Source organism: Helicoverpa zea, chromosome 22 (genome assembly GCF_022581195.2).
Source record: "Helicoverpa zea isolate HzStark_Cry1AcR chromosome 22, ilHelZeax1.1, whole genome shotgun sequence".
NCBI lineage: Eukaryota > Metazoa > Arthropoda > Insecta > Lepidoptera > Noctuidae > Helicoverpa > Helicoverpa zea.
This window is the reverse complement of record NC_061473.1, coordinates 4,351,525-4,375,747: the sequence shown is the minus strand read 5'-3', so window position 1 is coordinate 4,375,747 and position 24,223 is coordinate 4,351,525. Positions and strand designations below refer to the sequence as shown.

The 24,223-nt window shown below is 35.3% G+C and overlaps 2 protein-coding genes across 2 annotated transcripts in view; both read right to left on the bottom strand.

Annotated features, from left to right (window-relative positions):
- LOC124641545 (transcription factor AP-2-epsilon) overlaps window positions 1-7,103 on the bottom strand; it is a 44,016-nt gene extending 36,913 nt beyond the window's left edge. The window contains exon 1 of the mRNA XM_047179645.1: window positions 6,418-7,103. Coding sequence (XP_047035601.1) covers window positions 6,418-6,918 — 501 coding nt within the window. The 5' untranslated portion in view covers window positions 6,919-7,103. The remainder of the gene's footprint in view (window positions 1-6,417) is intronic.
- Window positions 7,104-16,420: 9,317 nt separating this feature from the next.
- LOC124641556 lies at window positions 16,421-18,102 on the bottom strand. The gene is made up of 2 exons (XM_047179656.1): window positions 17,265-18,102; window positions 16,421-17,128 (listed from the first exon to the last, which is right to left on the bottom strand). The coding sequence occupies exons 1-2, from the start codon at window positions 18,072-18,074 to the stop codon at window positions 16,685-16,687; spliced, it is 1,254 nt and encodes a 417-aa protein (XP_047035612.1). The 5' UTR covers window positions 18,075-18,102; the 3' UTR covers window positions 16,421-16,684.
- Between the last annotated feature and the right edge of the window lie 6,121 nt (window positions 18,103-24,223).

The window sequence follows — 24,223 nt, the reverse complement described above, 5'->3', positions numbered from 1 at the left end:
ATACAGTCTAGACTGAAATGATGTCATTATTTTAATGTATGCAATATGAATGCGTACATTATAATGTGGTGTTACCTGAATTTTTGTTCGATTTAAATCTAAATACCTACCTAAAAAGAAACGTAGCTAATTCATTCCAAATCACTGCTTTTTAATGAATACCTAATTGAATTCAAATGTAATTTATTATGAATATCAAAGTATTGGCTTAATTACAGGACAAAAGGTGTCCTGTGTTTTCTCTAAAGCTGTCACTGCACACACATGTGCAAAATCCTGTCTATCCCAAAAAAATATTTATATGTTGATATTAAGTACAGATCCTCTCGAGTACCCTTGTGTATCTGAAGTTGGCAAGAAGCAAATTATTTACAGTCCGGTTGTATGAAAAAAGCCTACCGAGAAGCCAAGTTATTTGACAGAAATATATTTGAAATCGCCAACCTTTCCTTACGAGACGTCAAAATTATCTTAGAGAGAACTTTCTTACGAAAAGTTCACATTCCTAAGTACTTCAATTTTCACGATATATTATAAATAAGACATAATTGTCGTTGTTATTTACTATTTTCTTTATTTTTCTAATTTGTAAAGAAACGGACTTGTGTCTGAAATAAAGATATATACACCGTGACTTTTTAGTCGTCTTACAAAGGTGGTCCACTCAATCTATCCGACATAAAATACCACTAGACACGATTATTAATTTTATAGCCTTACTTAATTAAGATAATAGGTGCAAAGAAAAATACTGAAAAAAAAGTTTACGTATCAAACGGTAGAAAGTAGGTACCTTCTTAGATACAAGATTCGGGCAGCGCTCACAACAGGGTGTTCTTATAATCTACGTCATGCATCATAATAATGAATTAATTTTTATTTTTAATTTTTTCAAATCTCATAAATATTTTTTTTTTTTTTATATGAATGTTTACTAGTCATTGGATACATGGAGTGGGCTGCCGTTGTAAGACGACTAAAAAGTCACGGTGTATAATAATTATTATAATATCAATCACAGCTCTTACCCAAAGCACATAGCATTCTGGTTTGGTTTCGCAAAAAGCGCGCCGTCAACCGGCCACCGTGACACATTTACTGGAGTTAAAGGTTAAAGAACTCACTATGCTACCATAAACAATATATCAAGTTGATCATGTGAGGTGACGTTAAGAGCTTTTTGGGTGCGTTAGATCAAGAATTTAGGATCGAGGTTCTAGTGTAAATGACTGTAATGATGGTTCTAAGTCGCAATTCAAAGTTGATCTAAGAATGTCTAAGAATCTAAGAAGTTTCAGCTTTCGTTTACGGTTACCTGAGGAAATACTACTTCCCGCACTAGGATAAAAATCTTGTTCCGTTCCGTAGTTTTTATGTGTAGAGTGTAGTGACAAACATATAATAGGTAATAGTTAAATGGAGTGACGATTTGGATTGCATCTGATCTCATAGTTGTAGATCCCATTGGAGATAACAAAGGCGTAACTCAATACTTATCTTCGAGTATTTATATTGTTATCTGGGTAAGCGACAAATAGTAGTTTTTATCGAGACTCTCCGAAAATATATATTTAGGAATTTCTCCAGTAACAAGTTAGATTTATTCAATAGTTTTACAAATGATCTTATGATAGGGAAATATTAAAACTAAGTATCAAAATATTCATCCGCATCGCTGTCAGCTGGGATCGTGCTCAAAAGGCTGGCTGCATTGCCACGCTGGATGGCAATGCATATCCAGCTTACGAGGTGTTGTCTTCAAGTTAAGGTGCTGTCCTCTTATCCTTTTATCAAATTACATAATTAGTTTATCTGATCCTTTAAATCTTCTAATCTATTTCATTTACACAGACTTTATTAGGTCTCTCTTTAACTATTCCATATTCAAACACAGAACATTTCCTACCATAACCTACTCCACACTATTTAGGTAAATGTCATTCTACAAACGACCGACCATCATAAAAGCTCAATTATACACCAAAATAATTGCGCATAAATCCTCTATAATAGAAGTTCATAGTTTATGAAGCTACCTATCTCATCATAATAGGGTATTTTAGTCTAGATGAGAAAAAAATTAAAAGTGAATTACAATGATTGTTTAGAGGAAAAGCAATCGGGAAATGTTAGTTTCACTTCGTAAGGTACATAAATATATTTTTTATTGCAGTTTAAAGTTTTTAGGTTTTTTTATCTGTCTTTGAACACTACGAAATGTCGCCGCCATGCTAATGACGTCATTACGGTAGTACACAAAAGTGTCAGTTAAAATTTTCAATACATAGGGTAATTTCGCCTGTTCGCGTCCATAGCCCAGTTCGCGTCCATTTTGCCGATCTCCTTTTAAAAATCCTCGAAAACAAGTCAATTAACACACTAATCAAACGAAAAGTCATTACCGCTAATACGTTAATGTATAAGAGGCACGCACAGATAGACAAACGTTCTGTGCGTCCAACCAATCCTTTTAGAAAAAATAATTAGTCTAGGCTCTTCAACAAGAAAGCGAAAACACGCAGAATTTTAGATAAAAATTAGTGTGCAGCGGCGTGTTTGATGGTAAGTTTTATATTGTTTTATGTGAATTTTAGGATAGATAGCTATTTCAACAGTTTAATGATGAATAAAAGTATAATGTTTATTATGAATTTGGTAATGTTTTTTATATTTAACGAGTAAAATAAGGTGGACGCGAATTACTACATCGAATTTTACGAAACTTCCACTTTGCGTCCACAATGGACGCGAACTAAAACTATCCTCTATAATAATAAACCAAATTGCGTCCACTGTTTTCGTTAAATACTTGCTTATAAAAAATAATTAAAACATACTGTTTAATATTAGTATATTAAACAGTACATTTTTTTATTAAGATATATACGTGGTTATAATTAAATTATCAACTGATATAAGTAATTTCATTTAAGATAAGTTCTTCCGATACAGGAAAAAAGAAGGAAAAGACAACATACACAGAAGAAGATTTAAATAAAGCGTTAAATGTTATTCGAGAGAAGAATAAATCGATAAAAAATATGCAAAGAATATGCTACCTTGTCTGATAATTTATTGACTCAACAATTCTTTTAGTTGTATGTTTACACAAAATTATTAAATTGTTTTGTTAATTTAATATGAAAGGAAATCGATCTACGGATCGAAAACGCCTGGAAGAGCTACTGGTCCATGAAGGGAGAACTCCCTTTATGTCTGAAGCGGAAACTAGTCGACATGTGTATTCTGCCCATCCTAACCTACGGCGCTCAGACTTGGTCTTTGACCGAATCTCAAAAGTCCAGGCTAAAAGTATGCCAAAGGAGCATGGAGCGTAGCCTGCTCAGCATACGGCTTAGTGACCGGATACCTACGCAACACCATTATCCGGTCCAAGATCCGGGCATAGTAGATGTGGGCAATAAGTCTGCAAAGTTGAAGTCGAATGCACCCGGACAAGTGGGCCAACATCACCACACACTGGATCCCTGAGGATGGAAGGTGACCGAGAGGGAGACTAAGAAAACGCTAGAGAGAAGACTTGGACAGCTTCCTCTCGGACTGGCCACAAATAGCGATGGACAGAGAAAAATGGAAGGCTATGGGGGAGGCCTTTGCCCAGCAGTGGGACAGCATAGGCTAATAAAAAAAAAAATATGGCCAAAAACTTAGTATAATCAAGGCGGATCTTAAGCATTCCCTGTGATTTAGAGTAAAATTAACAGAATTGATTACTGTTTATTCTTCAAGTTTCAAAATTAATTGCCTAATTTTAAGTTACTTAAACCAATGTTGAGAAGAATTATTTTTATTTTGTAAAGTGAATTTTAAATGATGATAATGTTGATTTTTAATAATTAAGTGTATTGTTAAATAAAGAAATTGTTCAAATACAATCTTTCTTTATTAATTCTTAACAATTTCACCCCTATATTCCTTTTCAAAGCCGCTGGACGCAAACTGGACCATGGGTGGACGCGAATTGGATTTTGTGGACGCAAACTGGGTAAAACGCCTAATTCTGAGGTTTATCGATTTAAATAGAAAACGTAAGATATTTCTTATACAACTGAAAGTTAATCTTAAAATAGAGTATATAAGGAATACATTACACAAATTTGACATGGAAATGAGTGCTGGAGCATTTTTATTATCGCCGTCAAACTTGCCAACTGCACTAAATGGTCGCCAACAGGCGAAATGACCCTATCAAAATATGTATTACTGACAGCTGTAGTAGCGTAATGACGTCATGACCAAAAAACAATCATGGCGTCCGTTGTGTGCCGCGTTTTCGCGAAATACGCGCGAAATTTGAAATTATGATAAAACAATTAATTTAAATATTCGTACATAACGTGAGAAAAAAAAATATTTTTAATTTTTTAGAGATATATTAAGACTAAAGAATTTATTTAAGATATATTTCAAAAATGCATGTAATACCCTATTGAAGGTTTTATACCTGTATAGCTCAATTTGTTCATGCCCTTAGAACTGGTGGCCTAGTTAGCTTTGACGTGCGTGGTCAAGTCACCTAGTGTTTGAGTTTTGACTTGCTGCGCATTTGTATGGGCGGTCATTAGTAAGAATTAGTGTTGGTATAAAGGTTGCGAGGACGTCTTATAGAAGAATGTGGAAGAAGAAGTCATGAAGATACTCAAAATGTCCGACGAATTTGTAAGACTATCTTAACTAATTTCATTTTTTTGAAAACTAAAGACTCCGAAACAAATAAACAGATTTGAAAAATTGTTTCTCTGTTGTGGTAGTTTCCACGGGAAGAGGGAGAAACCGCGGGATATGAGCTAGTAAGGCAATATAAGGAGGGACGTAGGACTTTTAAAAGAAGAGTATGGAAGACGAAGTCATACTGTATTTGTAAGTTGAAGATGAATAAAAAAAACTACACAGCTACAATTCTATTATATTGCAAAAAAATTGACACGCGTTAAGGTCACGCGCAGATGTCAAGTTTTCCCTCCACAAGTGCATCAGAGTACTGTTAACCATTTTATGTTTAACACAGGCTGGCAAGAATAAAAAAAATACCTCGCGATTGTCTATGCTTCTTTATGGTTATGACCTTAAATAGAGTGACATAAATGGCGTTATGGCGCGAAATTGATTGATTAACTGTTTACGTTTTTGTCTGGAGATATTTTCACAACTTTTTATGGGCTTTCCTATCTTTCTTTAATTTGTGTCTTGGGTAGGTCTGTCTAGATGTTTCGTAGAACAAAGACATAACCAATTAGATATGACATTATCTGGTATAGGTTAACCAAGAGAAACCATACATACTTGACTATCTAGGTTATACCTAATACCGCATTGTCTGGTTAACAGAATTCTTCAAATTTTGCAAAACAGTTCAAGTAAACAGGAAAAATCGAGCTAACATTCTTTTCCAGTTAAATTCAGTCAAAAAGTTTAGATTCTAGATCCTGCTCCGCAGATTTATACGACAGTTAGGAAGGACCTGATTATCCACAAGTTTTACCGTATCGATTCTTAACCGATTGCGATTATTTCCACTCGATAACTCCATTGTGATCGACTAACGGCACCGAGGCGACTATTGTCGGAATTAGTCGAGTATTGTCGAAATTAGTCGAGTATTGTAGGAATTTCGGCGCGTTCTCGAGATAAGAATCGAATCATGACGAATTTTATACGCTTTGATGTAAACTAGATGGTTAAGAATGAATTATTTCTACTTCGTTTAAGAATAATGTTGTTTTATATCCGTTATTTATAAAAAGGTATTGGTAGATTTGGTTAGTAAAGTCCTCAGATACATATAAGTATCCTAGGAAAGAGTATTGGTGTGGGATGCTTGAAAGCAAGAAGGGAACATGGTTACTAGGTCATAGAGATCCTCCCGCTGCACCTACAGGAGAAGGGGTCACTATATCATTTCACACCTACTATAAAAACAGCAGGTACTTGTACTTCCCGCATAGTTACAAGAAAATACTAAAGACTAATAAGTATATAATTACACAAGGCACGTATTGCTTAAAAAAGCCACCATGCTGCGACAATAACATCCGCTAACCTTTTAATTGATAGACGCTCGACATAATTAGTCTTTAAATGCTAATGAAGAAACAACTTGTCTATACAATCGCAATAACTTGCATAATATTTAAAGACTTAAATTTTAATTTAAAAGGCATAAAACTTTTTAAAAAGCTATATACTGAGGACTGCGGGATGATTCGAAAGAGTTATCGCGGCCCTGTTAGGTACATAAAGGGCTCAAGAAGGAACATGGTGGGTTTTAGTCAGTCAGAGTCTGATACAGCGTGAGGGACGCTGCACCTTTGTTGATTTCCTACCAAAGTCTATGCACCTAGCCCATTTGTTTTATGAAACTTGTCTATGAATATTTAAGTAGGTTTTATTACTTACATCGCTCCCATGTTCGTCATTCCCATTGATGTAATCACCTCCTTCGTTGTTCATCATCTTATCATCACCATCCATTCTAATATCATTACCGTTCTTCATAGTATACTCATTACTATCTACCACAGACCCAACTTCGGTAATATCATTACCGACGTGCCCGTTTGTTTTGTAATCCAGATCTCCAATCTGTCTCACCTCGAGTCTAAGTTTACTCGATTCCTTATCGATTAACATGGTCGATTGCACGATTTTATCGATATCGTAATTATCAGCAAAAGTTTTCGATTTTCTTTTCATATTTTGGGGTGCTTCGCTTTTGTCTATGACATTGTTGTTTTCAACGAATTTAGTAGGGTCGTCACTTATGTGGCTTTTCTTAGGTTCTTCGTAGTCTATCTGTAGTTTCTTTCTTTTCAGGTTAAAGTTCTCGTTGAAAATGTCTTCGACGGTGAGATCCCGGTCCGTCATATCGGGCAGGTTGATTCCATTCATTTTAGTCATCGTGGCGAATGTTCCGCGTTTCTAATTGGTCACATTGTGCAGCGGCCGGGGGTTATCTCGTGCCATTGTCGGTTTAACGCGGCGTAAATCATCGACAGATCATTATCTATCGGCCGAGATGACCGCTATAACCGGCCAGTTTACAACGACCTCTAATTTCAGTACACCATGTATATATAAATCGATTTGTTTAGTTCCTGCATACGCTGGCTCTATTGTATTGTTACCGCCTCACGTTGGGCAACTATCGTGAACTTTTACACGATTATTGTACCGCCATTACAATTCGTATGAGAATTCTATTTTCTTAGATCGTTGATTTACTTTTATCCTGCTTTTCTGTGTACGTTTGTTCCTTTCTAACATCAAATAATGTTATTGTTTACTTGCCCCGTTATTATTGATGGTATAGGAAATTGCCGACCAATATGTGATTACCTCCTGATTGGTGCGGGTTCTATTCTCGTGCCGTTAATAACTATATCAATCAAATTGAAAACGAAAAAAATCTCTTCACTAAATTAACACTGTCACACAATTAAAAAAAAGTTTTGCATAAAAAGTATACACTCAAAGTCCAACACAAAAGAGCCATTAATTAAACAAAAATTAAAAACAAAACACAATCACTGTCAAAATTCGAATATTTCAAATTCCAAAAAAAAAGTTTTCGTATTCTAAATTCGAAGTTTAAATTCGTATGTTGGCGCGTGTTGGGGCCCACGTGAGCATTCGGCGGCTGCCCGCGGCTATCACATGTAGTGTCCGCGGCTGACGCGCCGCGATAACTCCGCAGTACCACAGACCACCGCAAATATGCAGATCAAGAAATACATTAACATTTAATAAACTTGATGACTCGACGAACGTGGATTAATTGGGTGCATAATTAAATCGCGTCAATGCTTTGGTACATTATTTTTAGTTGTCACTTTTGAATAATTTTGCATTTAACTACTATGTTGTATGTGCATACGATGCAGTCCTTTCTGTTATGTAATTATTTTAAATGAATGACTTGATAAATAAGTCTATTACAACGCGACGGAATTTACATGTTGGGTTTCTTACAAACCTGGAAGCTTAGATTGCTGATTAATTTTGAACATTCCATCTCCCAAGCTTTTCCCAACTATTGGCTATGGGGTTCAATTAAAAAGCTTATCGGTTTAAAGATTAAGATACCTCAAAACACGTCCTTTTCTTTCCTGCAACTTATGACTATGAGTTAGGTCAACGCGAAAGTCAAAATGTCCGTAACTTGAAGACGAATGATTTAAAGCACCACGTACCCTCGAAAAATCATGTATCCCCGAAAAATTACATTTGCAAAATTACCACATCATACAAAAACCATCTGTTTTTCTTCCATATACTACAAGAAAAGCTCCTTCTCGCTCTTAGCCGCGAATGTGTATCATTGTTCCTCTCATATCAGGTTTGATTGTGAGGTGATCGCGCGCATGTGTGCGTCAGAGGTGCGAGTGTACGTGCACGCCGTGTTTGCGTGTGTGCGTGAAATGATTTTGGTACGTACGCACGCTGATGACAAGTTGTTCGTAGCTTAGAAAGTTCAATACGAGAAGCTTTTTAATAGGAGTTATTAGTTTATGAGTTAAGCGGAAAGTTTTGCTGAAACCAGCATGTAAGAAAAGCTTGTTAGATATAGACTTTTCATAATGTAGATATAAGTATAGCCTGGCATCAAACTTCAGGTTTATCGCACGACAGACACGAGCTACTGACCACAATCTATTGAAATAAGCCTGGAAATTTCTGAAACATTTACAAAAAACTGTGCCGTGTTCTGCCCTTCTTTAACCTGTACGTTTTTTCTTCAAGATTGAAGGAGACTCAAAGATATTGTTGCCGTTAGAATCTATCATTTCTGAGGAAGTTAGGGCAGTACCTATTTAACCAGAGACCAAAGGATAAGCTGACATTGGAAGATTACATTTTTAATGTACCTACAAAATGTAACAGTTAATTTATTTTAGGCAATGTGTACCTACTTCTAAAAGCTTAAATAACCTCTTGTATTGTGCAGCAGTATCAAATGTTTGTCGCGGCGGGAGGTTACACGCATTGTTTGAATGATCGCTCGATGGGCTATGATACCATCGTCAGTCGAATCATTGTAGAACTATTTACATGATATCTATCTATTCTGTAACATCAAGTTTTTTAGAACTAGTTTTTGCAAGCGGTTTCATCCACGTTCTATCAACTTACTCCGCGCATCCGGCTGAAAAGTAGCCTAAAGCCTTCCTCGATGAAATGGCTACGTGTACCTACCTAAAAATTAAAGAAACTAAATTCGGTCTAAAAGTTCTTGAAATGAGCATTTTTAAACAAACAAATTCTTCAGTTTTACAATATTTGTATCTATTTATAGATATCGACAGATAGGTACTTATAACTTTTCAACGTAAGCTTATTTCGAGCTGATTCAGAACATACCTACAATACACGATACATTTAAAAAGTAATCATTTGTCTTATCTCATGAGTTTACTATTTTTACAAGCTAGATTAAAATTCCGATGTCTTCTGAAATTGAATTGTAACAGGCAGACAGCGCCGATTTCAGATACCTAGGTTACCTATATTTGGATAAAGCCTGGATCTTGGGAACTTTTTAAACAATTAAAATGATTGTTTAATTCTTCAAGCAATATTTAGATTAATGCATTTTGTTGGCACGTACAGGTAGGTACCAGAGAACCAATCATAAATGACGAGTCCGTTCATACAAACGTTTTTAAACTGTACAAATGCAATGACAAGCGTTTGATGAACATGAAACTTGTAATTATCTTCGACTACAACTAATTATCTTTCACTGATAGTTCTTAGAACGTATTGATCTGCACAGATAGATGAAATTATTGATGCTGTGTATGTCAAGTATTGAGAGAAATGACGGAGATATGCGCTAACAGACATAAAAAATATATGAAGATCCGAATTGAGAACCTCCTCCTTTTTGGGAAGTCGGTTAAAAAATAAATAAACAAATTGGAATGTTTTCTGTGATGCCGTTATTAAAGTTTTCTCTAAAAACATTTTTAAAGTGCAACTTGCAAAATACCTACCTATTTACAACTAAAATCTTAACTTAAGAATTAATAACTGCAATTACAACCCACACGCGAATACAAATTAAATTAATTAAATCATCCCAGACATCGTATTAAAAAAGAAACAATTTAATATTTACTGCAAAAAGAAATAAATCACTTACACGAATTTAATAATAACAGTTATAAGTGTTAAAACTGTCTACTGCCCACGTGCCGATCCTAACTTTTATTCCCAGGGAGTAATAGGGTCACTAATTCTCAAGAAGCCATGTAATATTACTAGAAAATCCAGTATAAATTGACACCTGCAAATTCTAGGAACTAAACAGAATTTGTCCTGTAGACAAGACGAGTGGCGCCATCTATAACTACCAAGATATACTGGTTATTTCTAGGTTAAGCAGCGAGTGGGCGATGGCTGAGTTCACAGCACCAGTTCATCGACATGTCAACGAGACAACACTTCATGTGTCAATGGCTTGAACACGCTTGAGCATCGACAATGAAACTTGTTAATTGCTTTTTATGATTACTGCGGAATGATTAAGCAGAATCTCGGTGGGTTAAGAATTGGGCCTATATATGAAAAGATTTTTTTACCTAACTAAATAAAACATAAACTAAAATGGCACTGTTTCAGTAATAATAATTATGCAATACTATTAGTTAATGGTAATTTTGTCAACAACAAAAGTTTTTATTAACATTATTGTTTAAATTGACCATCTAGTGGCGAATAGCATAACTAACTAACCAGTATGTCAGGCTTGATTTGTAGTAGTTCGAAGCTATTGTGATAGATGGCGCTACTTTTATATTATCAGAATAGACAGTTATCTACACGTAAACTTAAAATATATAATGAAAATTACTTCAAGTTGCGGTTAGTTACTTAAATTTGAAATTAATTTTGAGTAAGTATCTGAAATACTAAGTTATTATTTTGATGCAAATGTCAGAAGTCAACCGTATAGCGCCATCTAGTATCGAATAGCTAAGAGAAAGTTATAGTTTCAAGTCACTTACCCAGGTGGCGTTGCTATCGTTGGATACAGTTTGAAAAGTAGGAACACACCGAAAAGTCATTTTCGCTAAATATCACAAAATTGGTCAGTTTGTTTACAAATAAACTTCTTCTCACAGCTTACCTAGAACAAAACAAAACACTTACTTAGTGATACAAATAGAAATCTCAATTAGCCATATTTTGCGGTAATATCTTACAAATAACCAGCAGTAAGTTTCAATCTAATCGTTGATTATCCAATATTTTTGTAATAGGTTTGTAAGTTTTAGCAAGTTTGAGCATATTTGAGGGTTTAGATTAACTTAACCACATAAAAATGGAATAGTTTTCAATAGACTATTATGTAATTTATGTTATTTCGCCTGCTATAAAAATTGCATGCATCCGTAAAATGCGAAAGCTCCTACAGTCACTTAATTACATTGCAACAATTTAGACTCAGTTCTAGACAATCCATGCCGAATAAGGTAAACGTTTTAAAAGCCTTCAGCTCTATTGATTTATAGATAACTGACTTGCGACGGGTTAATTGACGCCAATCATCATGGCGCGTCCATCAGCGTTACTGGAGCAATCATAATTTAGATCGGTATATGATTGGTGGTATAATTTTATAGTGATTTAGGCGTAGGGGTACAAAACATGTTACGTGTTCTAGTGGGTTAGAAAAAGTTACTGGACTGGTTGAATACCGAAGTTTTTTTAAGGATTTTAGATGGTGTTTCAGTTTTAAATATGGTATTAGAAAAAGTATAATATTTGGTATGTATTATGAATTAAATGAAACTGCTCAAGCGGAACGATCTAATGTTTTCACGGTCCGTAATGTAAAACTAAAATTAATTTTAAAACATCCGGCTACGTCCAAACCAAAATACATTTCATTCTTTACACCTAAAATTAAATAGTCTACATCATAAAAATAATAGCCCACAGTTAATATTGACAGGTAATTTTAAGTTGTACGCAATCATTAAGCACAGATTTGAAGTGAAGATTTCTAGGCAGAGCGCGCGCGGCCCGTGCCACGCCCGAGGCAAAACGGCCAGCACCACCATTTTTTAACCGCCAAAAAAACAAAACACGATGTTGCCACTCACAAATATACACTCTACACTAAAGCGTTTAGGTTCACTATTCGATAACAGATGTCGCTTTTTTCAAGTTACCCTTTTTTGTGAGTACCAGACATCAAGAATTTTATGCCTCATTGTAGAGCGCACTGAGTTATCATTATGCTGGCATTTTTTGCGTGTTTCGGAAAGATTAATTAGTGTATTTGCGGAATGTAGCTCGGCGTGTAATAGAATAGATATATTTGTGCCATGTAATGCGTTATTAAATATAATAATTTGGCTCGTGCTGGCTAACTATCTCTGGTAGTTTCTCCCGTGTAACGGAGTTTGCTCCGAATGTCTTGTTGAGCTGAAATTAGTAACAAAGGCAAAGCGGCCATGTCGACGGTTTGTTGGTAGCGTCGACATGGCCGCTAACAACTGGCCGCCATTGTTCCGCGCTTCAGTTTACAGTTCTGAATAATCCGCTAGAGCCCTTTTACAAACCTACCTAGTTAGTTATAAGCTGACTTATAACTTTATAGACGATTCTCAATAAGTAATTTCTAGCATTTTACAAGCACAGAGATTAATGTATGCATGCAAGATGAATTGATGATAACGTTATGACTGATCTAAAAACTACGGACTACAGACTATTCAGGACAGGCAAATTTTCACTTTTCACTCGTTTTAAGAACGTGTTAATCTCGGGTACCTATTTCTGGTCCAATTTGGGAAGTTCCTTCAGTTTTAGATAGCCCATTTTTCGAATAACTACCCTATAACCCCTAACCCTATATATACCCTACTAACCTATAGGCTGTTATAACACGAATGACGATGGGGGTGATGGGGGAAGCCAGTTCCGAATATGCTGTAGGTGCATGATCTTCATCACATTCATTGATGGTGCATTCCCTACAAAATTTTATTACTGGTAGCAGTTATAACCTACAATTAAATTATTATTTAACATTTTTACTTTCGATACTTCCAATACAGGTAGTCGGTACAAAAAAATCAAATTAATATTAACAATTTATCCCTAAACAAATGAATTTCGACTTAATTGCTTTCTCTTACAGATTAAATTACATTATTTCGGTGTATAAGAACGGAAGTCCAAATTACTAAAGAATTTATGTTAAAAACGTTGTATATCGCAAAAATTTTCTACTGAAAAAAGAGTTCTATTTTTATTGGGATAAAGATGAAAGTTGATTAAACGTTTCTGATGCGTATTCGGGAATGGTAGCGGGTTTCATTTCAACATTCCATCCGTTCTCTTTTTAAATTGTGCTGTTTTTAAATTGCCAGCGTTTTGTTTTTGTTGTTCAACTCGTGTCAGTAGATGAAATAAGATGAAATGTTTTATTTAAAAAGAAAAAAAAAAACAATTTTGTTTTGGGATTTTGAATAATATTTTTCAGACTAAAAGGAAACTCAGCTGCTTTAAGAACCGCAAGACTATTTTCGTTACCTATCTTAGCTTTGAAGAAATATACCTATGCCCTGTGTACCACGCACAAATAGGTAGGTAAATAGATACATATTATTCATTATGTAGTATATTATGTAGGTAAAGCAAAAAGAAGTGAGATAAGGTCTTCAATACCTAATTGAAAACGTTTATAGTTCTGCAAATTCCAAACAACCATTTATTGATAGGTACCTAACCTGATACAAAGCCAAGTCAAAACCAGAGATAATCCTAAAAACAGATTAACAAATTCCACGTTCGAAAGAGGTTGATTCAAAAAGGTTCAACTCCGGCCGGTTGTCGCGGCGGCCGCGGGGCGTGGCTCTATAGCCATCTACACACTCGCGCGCGAATCACGGCGCCAATCGCGACGCGAATCGCGGCGCGAATTGGAGCAAGAACTGCCAACTGTCCACACTGGCAGAGGTTCGCGCCGGGCTCTCAGTATAGTTCGCGCACTTGACGCGTATGCACGCCAAGCATTTAATCAATATAGTTTATTTGTAGTCGGTATGGACAGTGAAACCACTACAGCAGCACTACCATAAATGTTAGTTCTAATTCATTGCTCCACACGTTACTCATTTTGCAAGCAAAATCGTAGCATATACCTAAAAAAAAACTAAAACACAACCATCCGTGTCAATTGCTACTGAGCGACTGAGCTGCCCGAGGCGCGAATGTATAGTCTTGTCGCGTTCACGTCGCGCTTCGCGCCTGCGAGCGCTTTGTCGCGGGACAAAAAACCGACAATTTTCGGGGAACACAGCGCGAACGAGCCGCGAAGCCGCGAAGAATATGCGAATCGGATCTACACTCATGTTACGCGGGTGTTTCGCGCCTTCGCGCGCGGTTCGCGCGCGAGTGTGTAGACGGCTTATGATCGATGCGCTGGTCGGTACTGTCCTGCTCGAGATTGATTTGAAAATAGAACCTACTGACAGCTTGTTGGGTTAAGCAGTTGAATGCTGCTAAATGTTATGTAAGTTACAGTATCTTTTGTACTTTAAACATTTAAACATATAAAAAAGTGTCCCTACATTCTTATGTATCGTGAGTAAAAAACTGGAGGCTGTACAGTCAACTTCAGGTCAGTGGTAACAGTTTTATAGGAAAATCGTACTTATTACTATGGATTTAAGGTGCATGACAGTTACCACTGATGTGCAGTCTACCGTACCTACCAATTCCTATTCTAAGACACAATAATTGAAGACCTAAATAAGTAAATAATTAATTTAATTAATACGTTTAGCTTTGATTGAAAGTCTAAATCGGGTAAATGAAGCAATAGGTAAAAATAGTTATACCCCCATCAACTAACATGAAAGTTTCATAGACTAAAATTGATACCAACATAACTTTTTGAAGCGAACCTTATTCTTCCTTTAATGTTTTATTTCTTTCCAGAGTATTCCACATTTGAACTGCTATGTTTTCTGTTCAGCCAGTACCTACGTAAGTCATTTGGTAAGGAGGTCCGAACTAACAAGTTGCTATATAATGAAGGAAGCTGCGGTTGGATTTGTTTTAGTTTATTCTGACGTTGAGTTATGAGCTCCGAAACAATTATGTGGCGTGTCAGTGTCCTTTGTTAATAACGGAAGAGGTTGTGTTTATTAGAACTGGTTGTTTATATATCTGGTTATGTTTTATACTGGTTAAAAAGGCTTTTATGTAGGCAAATTATTCCCTAGTGTTTCAACTGCTATTGTTTTACAAATAACGATAAAATACGACAACCATAGTAATAGAAAGGCAAATTTTGAGAATCGAATTTCACGTCGAGGTACTATTAAGTTTCAAAACAATATCTTAGGTAAATAATGACTTATTAGTCTTAAGCAATTACAAAATGTGATGAAAGAAACGGTTTCAAGCTAGAACTTGAATTAAAAGCTATGTCACGCAGGACTTAGATATTTGTAACGATAAGGATTATGCAATTTAATCAGCATTAATCTTAGGCTTATCATGATAATTATGAATGAATAAAAAATGAATGAATATTCATCATGAATTTAATAAAATTATCAGATGCTCAATGACATAGTTGTCTTGTTGTCATATATGTAAGTTCAGGCTCATCTTTCCACGTATGTTTGGCCCGCCTTCCAGTATAAACTGATGCAGTTCAGAGGGTACCAATGTTTTGCATAGAGGGGCTGCCTATCTGACCTCGTCAGCCCGGTTTCCTGGGCAATACGATAACCCAGTACAAGACAACTAGTAACGACTGTCCGAAATTTTCAAATGACAGTCATCACGTGGAATGGAAATGGTTTATGTTCGATCGACCCGTGCGGCTTTTAGGTACTTAGCCCCGAGATCCACAAGATATTCGGAAGATATTCGGACTTCCTTTTCTTTTGCTCAGGAAATGTAAACCTGTCTTGGAAACAATATTTGATTTAGCTATTTTATCACACTACTACGACACCAATGCAAGTAACCAACAATATTTTCAAAGTTTACTAAATAAGAATGAACCCATTATCTTGCCCTGTAGTACACCCAAGGTTATAACTGTCCTAAAATTTCCAAAAAATATACAATTATATTGCAACTAATCGTGAATATTATGAGATCATTCATATTTAATTATAATTGCTACATTTTGAATTAAACATAGTTGTTCTCATTAAGAGGTGCGTGATGCGACCGTGCATCATGGAAAACTAGTCATGGCAGACGTTATCAAAACCTTTCGATTAATCACAAAAAACTTTTAAATAGGTTTGTAAATGTAAACTGTTATTTATGAGCATACACTTAATATAATCATAAGCATCAACTAATTAAAGTAAATAATATTTTAAAGGGAAAAGCCTGGGAAGAAATAAAATAAACAACATTTTTAAGGCGGTAAAAATATTTTTTTATTTTATTTTTAATATTATATTAATGTAATTAATACAATTAATATTATAAAGCTTAAATGAATCGTAGTAAGTAGATACGCACGCAGGAAGGTAAAGTAAATTGTAGTATCTTCGATGATGTTCTTTCATCTTCCCAAATAACGGTGTGCTTGGGCAGTTCTGACAACTTATAATAACAACAGGTCAAAATATAAATAATATGTATAAATTAACATTTAAAAAAATAACAACAGTGATTACACTAGACCAAATCTATTAAAGCTATCCACAAGACCGACCAGCCTCTTTCTAAGTGCAGTCAGAGTTCCAGCATCCATATCATCTTCCGTGAGTAAATTACTCAGATCCGATGAATCCATCTGATCTTTAACCTTACTGGCTAATTCCGGTTTCAATGACGTCATGATATTTGTCACAATAACGTTACCCACACTTAGTTTACCATACCTTTTTAAATCAGCGTCCAACTGATCTCTAGGGTAAACATAGTTAGCCTTAATACCGAAGTTGGCTAAAGATTTGTCTAATTCCGAGTGGTAGTGATCCAGCCATTCGTTGAAATACTCGTTTCTAGCCTCATGGTGAGTACAGTTGAAGATGAAGTACAGGATATCACTCACTGGGCTCGCATTTCTTGCTATTTGGTAGTCTATCAACATTGACTCTTTTAATGTGCCGTCCTGAAATAAAAAATATATATGATTAGTAACGGACACTTGAACACGAATGACTAAATATTTTGCTATTGAATTAAAAATGACTAATGAGTCTTTCCTCTTACAAATGCAATTATTTGAATATTTTAATGACACTTACCTCTCTAAACTGGAACATAATATTATTAGTCCAAGCATCGCCATGTTGAATAACTGAAAATCTGTTCCCATCTTCAATTTTCTTCATTTTAACGGTTCTTTCCATAAAACCATTTACTTTGTCTTTAATAATACTCTGATACTGTGGATAATCGCTTAGGATGCCAATAGCAATAGTTTCGATTTGACGGAAGACGTCAATTACAGGATTATCTTTTAATTCATAGAAATGTACCCAATAATCGACCAAGGAGTCTCTGAAGTGATTGAAGGTACCGGGTTCTTTGGCTTTCAACAAATAGGACAGGGAGTGCCATGTTGCTAAACTTTTAAGCACACCTCGCACGACATAATCAGTCAGAGGAATAAATCGGTCTAGCATGTTATATCCTGCCACCTTCAGATCTTCCAGCAGAATGATTTCATTGGGTGCTTCACTAAGTGATCCATAATATTTCGGGAATTTAATCTGTTCATCTTCTGGCACACCGGCTTGCTTCTGAAGTTGCAGGAATTTTGGCAAGATTTTCGTGTACATAAAAATCTCGTTGAGGAACACAACTGGGCTTTGGAAGTTGTTTCGTATCTGTTCCGATGAAGGTGCTATTTTGGCGATGATAGACAAGTTGCCACCATCTCCTTCTACGATGATTCTCTTTACATTTGCCACGTAGTTGTCACCTGCTGCTCCGACTGGCTCAAACTTCACTTTGCTGTTTTTGAAGCCTTCCTGTTCAATCACAGTGTTGATGTATTCTAGCTGTCGCTGGGTAACATTTTGGATGTCACCTTCAAACTTAGATCCTGCCATGGTGGAAGCCAAGTCAAGTTTGCTACAATCCACCGGAAACTTGCCATTAAATTATATATAGTATCTTGTTTATCTATTTAGATAACAGCTGAATTGAAATTGTATTATTATCCATTTGTGATTAGATTAGTAAGAAATCTGTCAATTAAGAACCTGTTTTGACCTGTAATTGCTTTTTTCCTATAAATCATAAGATATGAAGGTCATATTATATCATAGTTTTTTTAAGACTTTTATCGTCTTGACATTGTCAGCCTTTTTTATCGTTCTTCTGCTGGGCTCAGGCTTTCTCTCCCACAGAAAAGAATTAAGCGCTAATTACCGCGTGCGTTCAATCCGAGTTGGTTATAAGGTCTAAAAATGTTGGATAGGTACAGGCATTCTTCCGGGCCAAAAGAAAGCTTCAAATCCTAGGAATACATATGTAGGTATCATTAACATACCACTTCGCCTGTTATAATTTTTAAACAAATGGTACCTATTGATTTCTGACACTTACGCGAATATTAGACATTTAAATAAAACTACTTTTACGGATTTTATCGCCTACCTATGGATACAGTGAGCTCGTTTTGCGTGGATTGTCAATAATAATCAACAAAATGTAGGGTAGCTGTTTGTAACTAATATATCAAGACGACCAACACCTTAGTCTGCCCGTGACCATGGATGCTGTAAAGGATCCGAAACGTCGGGATTAAATAATATTAATATAACGCGATAAAATCCGTAAAAGTAGTTTTATTTAAATGGTACCTAGCTTTAGTCCCAAGTACAAAGACAATATTAACGTCAGTTTTCTCAAAACAACTGTTTACTGTGAATTTTCACGTACAATTTTTGAATTAAACATTATTTATGAAACACGGATTTTTATGTCGTCGACTTGGGTTTCCATTGAGACCCATTTTCTGACTTGGTCAGAAATAAATATGACAGGGATTAAACCGTATATCATCGTCATCAATTTATCAGTGATGATTCGAATCCGGTTTACATATTTATTGACGTCACGGTGAGCCATCATCAAAGTACATCGGATTAGAAAAGTCATCATAATATGATATGATAAGGACTGTCCTCAATTCTTCAAATATCTATATCTTCTGCTTATCGCAGATTTCTGCTAAATATAAACTAAAACAACGTCATACGGGATTTTCATTCACTCCATGTAGCTATCAATACCTACAGGGTTTCAGGCACTGTATTTCCACGTAGGGCCACCTAGTGATTCAGTTTTCATCTACTTATGAGGGTATAACTGAAACTTGAAAAGATGCTCCGTCACGCAGGACCTACATCTACTTATGAGGGTATAACTGAAACTTGAAAAGATGCTCCGTCACGCAGGACCTTAATTTTGATAGTGTATAGGTAACGATAGTGATAATGCAAACGAGTATAAGTAGGTACACTAATACTTATAAATCATGATATTTATTGAATGAAGAAGGTAAAAATGTAGAGTCATCATGAATTTCATAAAAATAGTTATCATAATTAAGCCAAATACAGAATATAAAGGTGTCTGTCACAGAAGTCGATAACATTCAGGCAGTGACATGAAAAAACGTGCTTCGTACATTTTTTTTTTGTAATTTCATAAAATCCCAGAGCACTGGAAGATAAGAAAACTATATGGGAACCGAATTGTTTGTTTCTTCCTCATTTATTATACTGAAAGGAGAATAAATAAAATTATTTTTTATTTTAAAAAGCAATTCTAAACTTGAAGCTCACATGTCAGACACAGGCCGAATTTAAAAAAATTCAAACCTCGAACACCGCAAGTGTTCGTAATTCAAAAACTTGTTCGTTAACCTTCAATTACTTGTTACCCGCGCTTCGTGTAAAGTAATAAAATCAGTTGGTTCGGGTCGTGACTCGGGCACGCGCGTGGCCCGCCCGGCGTAACACGGTAATAACATTTTTTACACTGGCAATGATTTTATGGGTAGGCGTTTCCTATATCGGGGAATATTGGAGTGGTTAATTGGTGTTTAGAAAGGTTGTATGCTGATTAATGTTTTTCGTTAAGGAATGGAAATAGGTTGCGTCTTTGAGGATAAAATCAATCATGTGTATAGTGAAATGGTGCTTGGTTGCTAGTCGTATCCGTTATTAACGTCGTTAATTTAACGAAGGGATATAAATAATAAATAGGCTTTGTCTGAATGCCCAGTGCCAATATCGGTGTGGCAACATGGCTTATGACCGAGCAGTGAGCACTAACTCATACATGTTTTTAATTGGCTGAGTAATAAGTAGTTACCTAAATAGAACTGGAACTTTTATTAGATACCTACTTATGGGTATTCTCATCTCAAAGCCATCAAAATGTATGCACTAATTTAAGAAACTTTGTTTTAGTAATTGTTTCAAAAAATTTTAGCCTTCAACTTTTTTTATATTTAGCTATACAAGGTGTTGATTTGCATTTGTGCCATAGTTCAGGAGGAGGACATACAATACGTAAATAATCGATTGGAATTACAGTAGATTGGAAATGACTAATATGCACTGCTTTTTTTGTCATTGTAATGTCGTGGTATTTCCGAAGTAATCCAATTTTATGAATGAAATTTATGAGTGATCGTTGCGTATGCTTTGTGTTTGCGTTTGTGTGAGGGTGCAGCACGGTTTTAACGCCAGTAATATACGCGCCAAGTTTAAATAAGGCTGGATGACATTTACGGAATTCAGAAAAAAAAATGAAAGAAAAAAAATTACGTACCAATTTTTTTATTGATTTGGGTCGAGAATCATTAGCATAATTACCTCCTTGAATATGGCACGGATGCAAATCAACAGCTTGTAGTTTACTGTTCAAGCCAGTAACACAATTTAAATAAAATTAAAATTTAAAAGAAGGTAGCTCATTAGTAGCCATTAATAAAGTAATGAAACTGATAGGTCGGGTCAGGTCGTGACCGATGCCCGGTTGCAGCGCACTGCGTAACACTGGGAATACTGTTTTTTTGAACTGGCAACATCGATGCTCACGAACTGGCAGTTAAGAAACGTGTTTTTTTCTTTAGTGTAGATTTTTGGTAATTAGATGAATTACTAGTTTTATTTGCAGCTTATAAATTTTAATGATCATTTAATTTTATTTAATAAAGTATCTAAGAACACTTTTAATTTAGTCTTGAAAACTAAATTAAATGCAAAAATTATGTGTCATGTCTTCCGGTGCGAATGTCAAAAAGTTTTCATAGCTCGTTTAAAAGATTGCAAATACTAAAAGCTAAAGCTATAAAATAAACTAATTAAAAAGTTTTGTTTCGAAGTTTATGAAAGTGCTTATCTTTAAGAGAACTGTCGTGAAACTATTTATTATTGATTTATTTAACAACTTGATAGATATGAAACTTTTAATCGGTGTTGTAAGAAAGCGTAAAAAAAAATATAAAAAATATGTTAAAATTGCATTCTAACTGAAATGAGAAATGTCAAGTATGAAATTATAACAGATCTTGCCTTTTAATTTTTTTTTGTGACCTAAATAACGAAGTAAATAATGTTTGAGTGTCCGACATCAAAATCGGACGAATGGGTTCTAGATACATAATTTTTATGAGAAACTGTATTCAATACACCACTTAATTTTTCCACAACGACCTACCAATAAGAAACTAATTACACGTTAAAACTATCAGAAAAGCAAATTAAAATGAGTTTAAAATAAAAGAAAGCTATAAAAATATGATATTTACAGCCCATCATCGCTTGTAACTTGTAATAGGCTACAAGGCTAAGCTTCAGACTTATAGCTTAGAGGCACACTCATTATTTATATTAATTACTACACAGCGATGACAGACAATTTAGCACATATATTAACCTGCTTGGTGAGTAAGTAAATGTCAAGTGGATTACCTACAGGATTCTTGACGTAAACACCACCTGCCAACTGTCATAAGTATTGATTTGGCATAAGAGGTTTCTTGCTCCAATAGATCGACGCATGGGCATAGGATCGAAAGATTGTGCTACAAAAGTTTGACTTCATTATTGGCTTTATCACTAAGAAAAATAACGTTTTGCAGTATATAGCTATATAGAAAACAACAGTTCTAAAAAAATCCTAGGTGATCTCTTATAAACCAGAAACACAAAAAAGCATATGGTAAAAATTATTTTCTATGGAGATTCGATGTTGTTATCATTTTAATTTTAAATAAAGAATTATACAACTTACACCGTCCTAAATCTCAGCAGTCAGCACCAGAGTTCCAAATCTAAATTCAAATGCACATCAGCACCGAAGAAAGCTATCATTTCTTCTTCAAAACAAAAGGCTACTATTATTTGTGTGTACGTGATGGCCAGCACAGTGGTCTCCGGTGTTAGTGGCCAGTAATCATGGTCTGTTTTTAATAATCCGTTACGGTGTTGCCAGATGTAATGTTTGAAAGAAGTTATTTATAATGCGTACTTTTGTTTATGGAGTTTTCCCTTCTAGTTTTCTTTTTTAGAGTATTTTTTTCTAAGCCTTTTTAATGCTACTTTACATAATAGCATTTTTTTTTCTAGCACCACTGACTATATCAAATCGTCAACATATTTTTCCCTTGTTACATCAATGCTTTGCCACCATTGAACTCAATCAAATTGCAGAGAGTGCTGAAAATTGTATAATAAGTGTAAGTATAGATAGTTATATTTTGATCACTGAATAGGCTAGGCTGATCTCCATTACCTAGATACTTACTATAATATCATATATAACTTATAGTTACCTAGTATAAAATCTGTTTGGCTATTTTATGATGAAATACATAATGCTTTAGAATGCGCTATAACACGCCCCCAATTCAGAAAGCTAGTAACGATTAATTTATCTGCAAAGTATGCAAATTGTTGTAATTATGAAATCATTTCGGTAACCGAGAGAACGTTCTGCGCATGATTCGACTGCAAGAATGCTGTTTAGTTGAGCTTTTCTTGAAAGAGCGTTGATCGCATTTAAGCTTTTTATGCTAATCACTGTCAGTTGCAGTAAGATTCAGTAAAGTTAAAACTTCTGTAAATATATTGCTGACTCTTTCTTTGTCAGCAAGATAAAAAGTGTTAGCAATAGATTTAAACAAGCTTTAATTTTAATGGATCTTTCTGCAACTGACGGTTAATACCGATATTAATCATTAGATTATGGTAATCAAGATTTAATTAAATCTTCTATAGTTTGAAGTCTTTCAACTGATGTCCCGAATGCAACACTATGCAATAGTTAAAAAAACAAATAAGTACTCAATACCTACAATCATTTCCAGCCAGCAATAACCAAATATTTCTGCTGCGTGCTCACACGCAACGGATTCGCATTCAAAAAAAGAATCAGTTTGAAATGTGAAACATTTAAATTGCACGTTATTGCTACTGTGCACGCGGCCGCCATCGCCCAAATACTCCAACGTTGTAATTATGAACACCGATTTGCTCATCCCGATCCGATGTTCTCGCAAATAAAAATCCTTAGCAGACTAATTCGTGGGAGTCAACCCTTGCTTAGCGTGAGAAAGAAACAAAGGGATTACTGGAAAGCAGTAGGTAATAACGCACCAAATTATACCAAAACCATCCACGTAATTGATTCCGATTTAAAATGAATTATTAGCTCAATAACGCCATTAAAAGTGCCGATTCCTAAATTAAAATGAGATAATTCGAGCGCGCAACGGATGCGCTTGCACCCCGCTGCGAGAGGTCGCGCTTCAAAAAAAGAACGCCGTCAACCGAACTGTCAGTGCGCGAGACGAAGAATGAGAAATGTTGCCAGTATTAAAAAAAAGTCATAGAATATTCATTCATAAAAGCCAAGCCATTCACGTTTAGAAATTAGTTTATTTTAATTACTGCGGTGAGTGTATTGTTGTATTAATTATTGTTGCGTCGTATCCTCGGCTGGCTGGACAATATATTTTATTGTCTTTAGGTACGGATGTGATTTATACGTCTAGTTAGTAAGTTATTCGAATTTTAATTTAGACGAGTTTTAATGGGGTACGCTTGAATGGATTCTAATTAGAGGAAAACAACCGAACAGCATCGCATGAATAATGTCGGGTATAAATTCCGGTTATGGCTTAGAAAAGCGATGGCCGTGCGCCGCCTGACCTCTGCATCAGCCACACAATAGCTAC

What these genes read in the sequence shown, in the direction of transcription:
- LOC124641556 (XM_047179656.1), bottom strand. Translation starts at nt 18,074, where the DNA reads ATGGCAGGATCTAAGTTTGAAGGTGACATCCAAAATGTTACCCAGCGA. An exon ending in TTATGTTCCAGTTTAGAGAG is followed by an intron (nt 17,129 to 17,264) that starts GTAAGTGTCATT and finishes TTTTTATTTCAG; the next exon opens with GACGGCACATTAAAAGAGTC.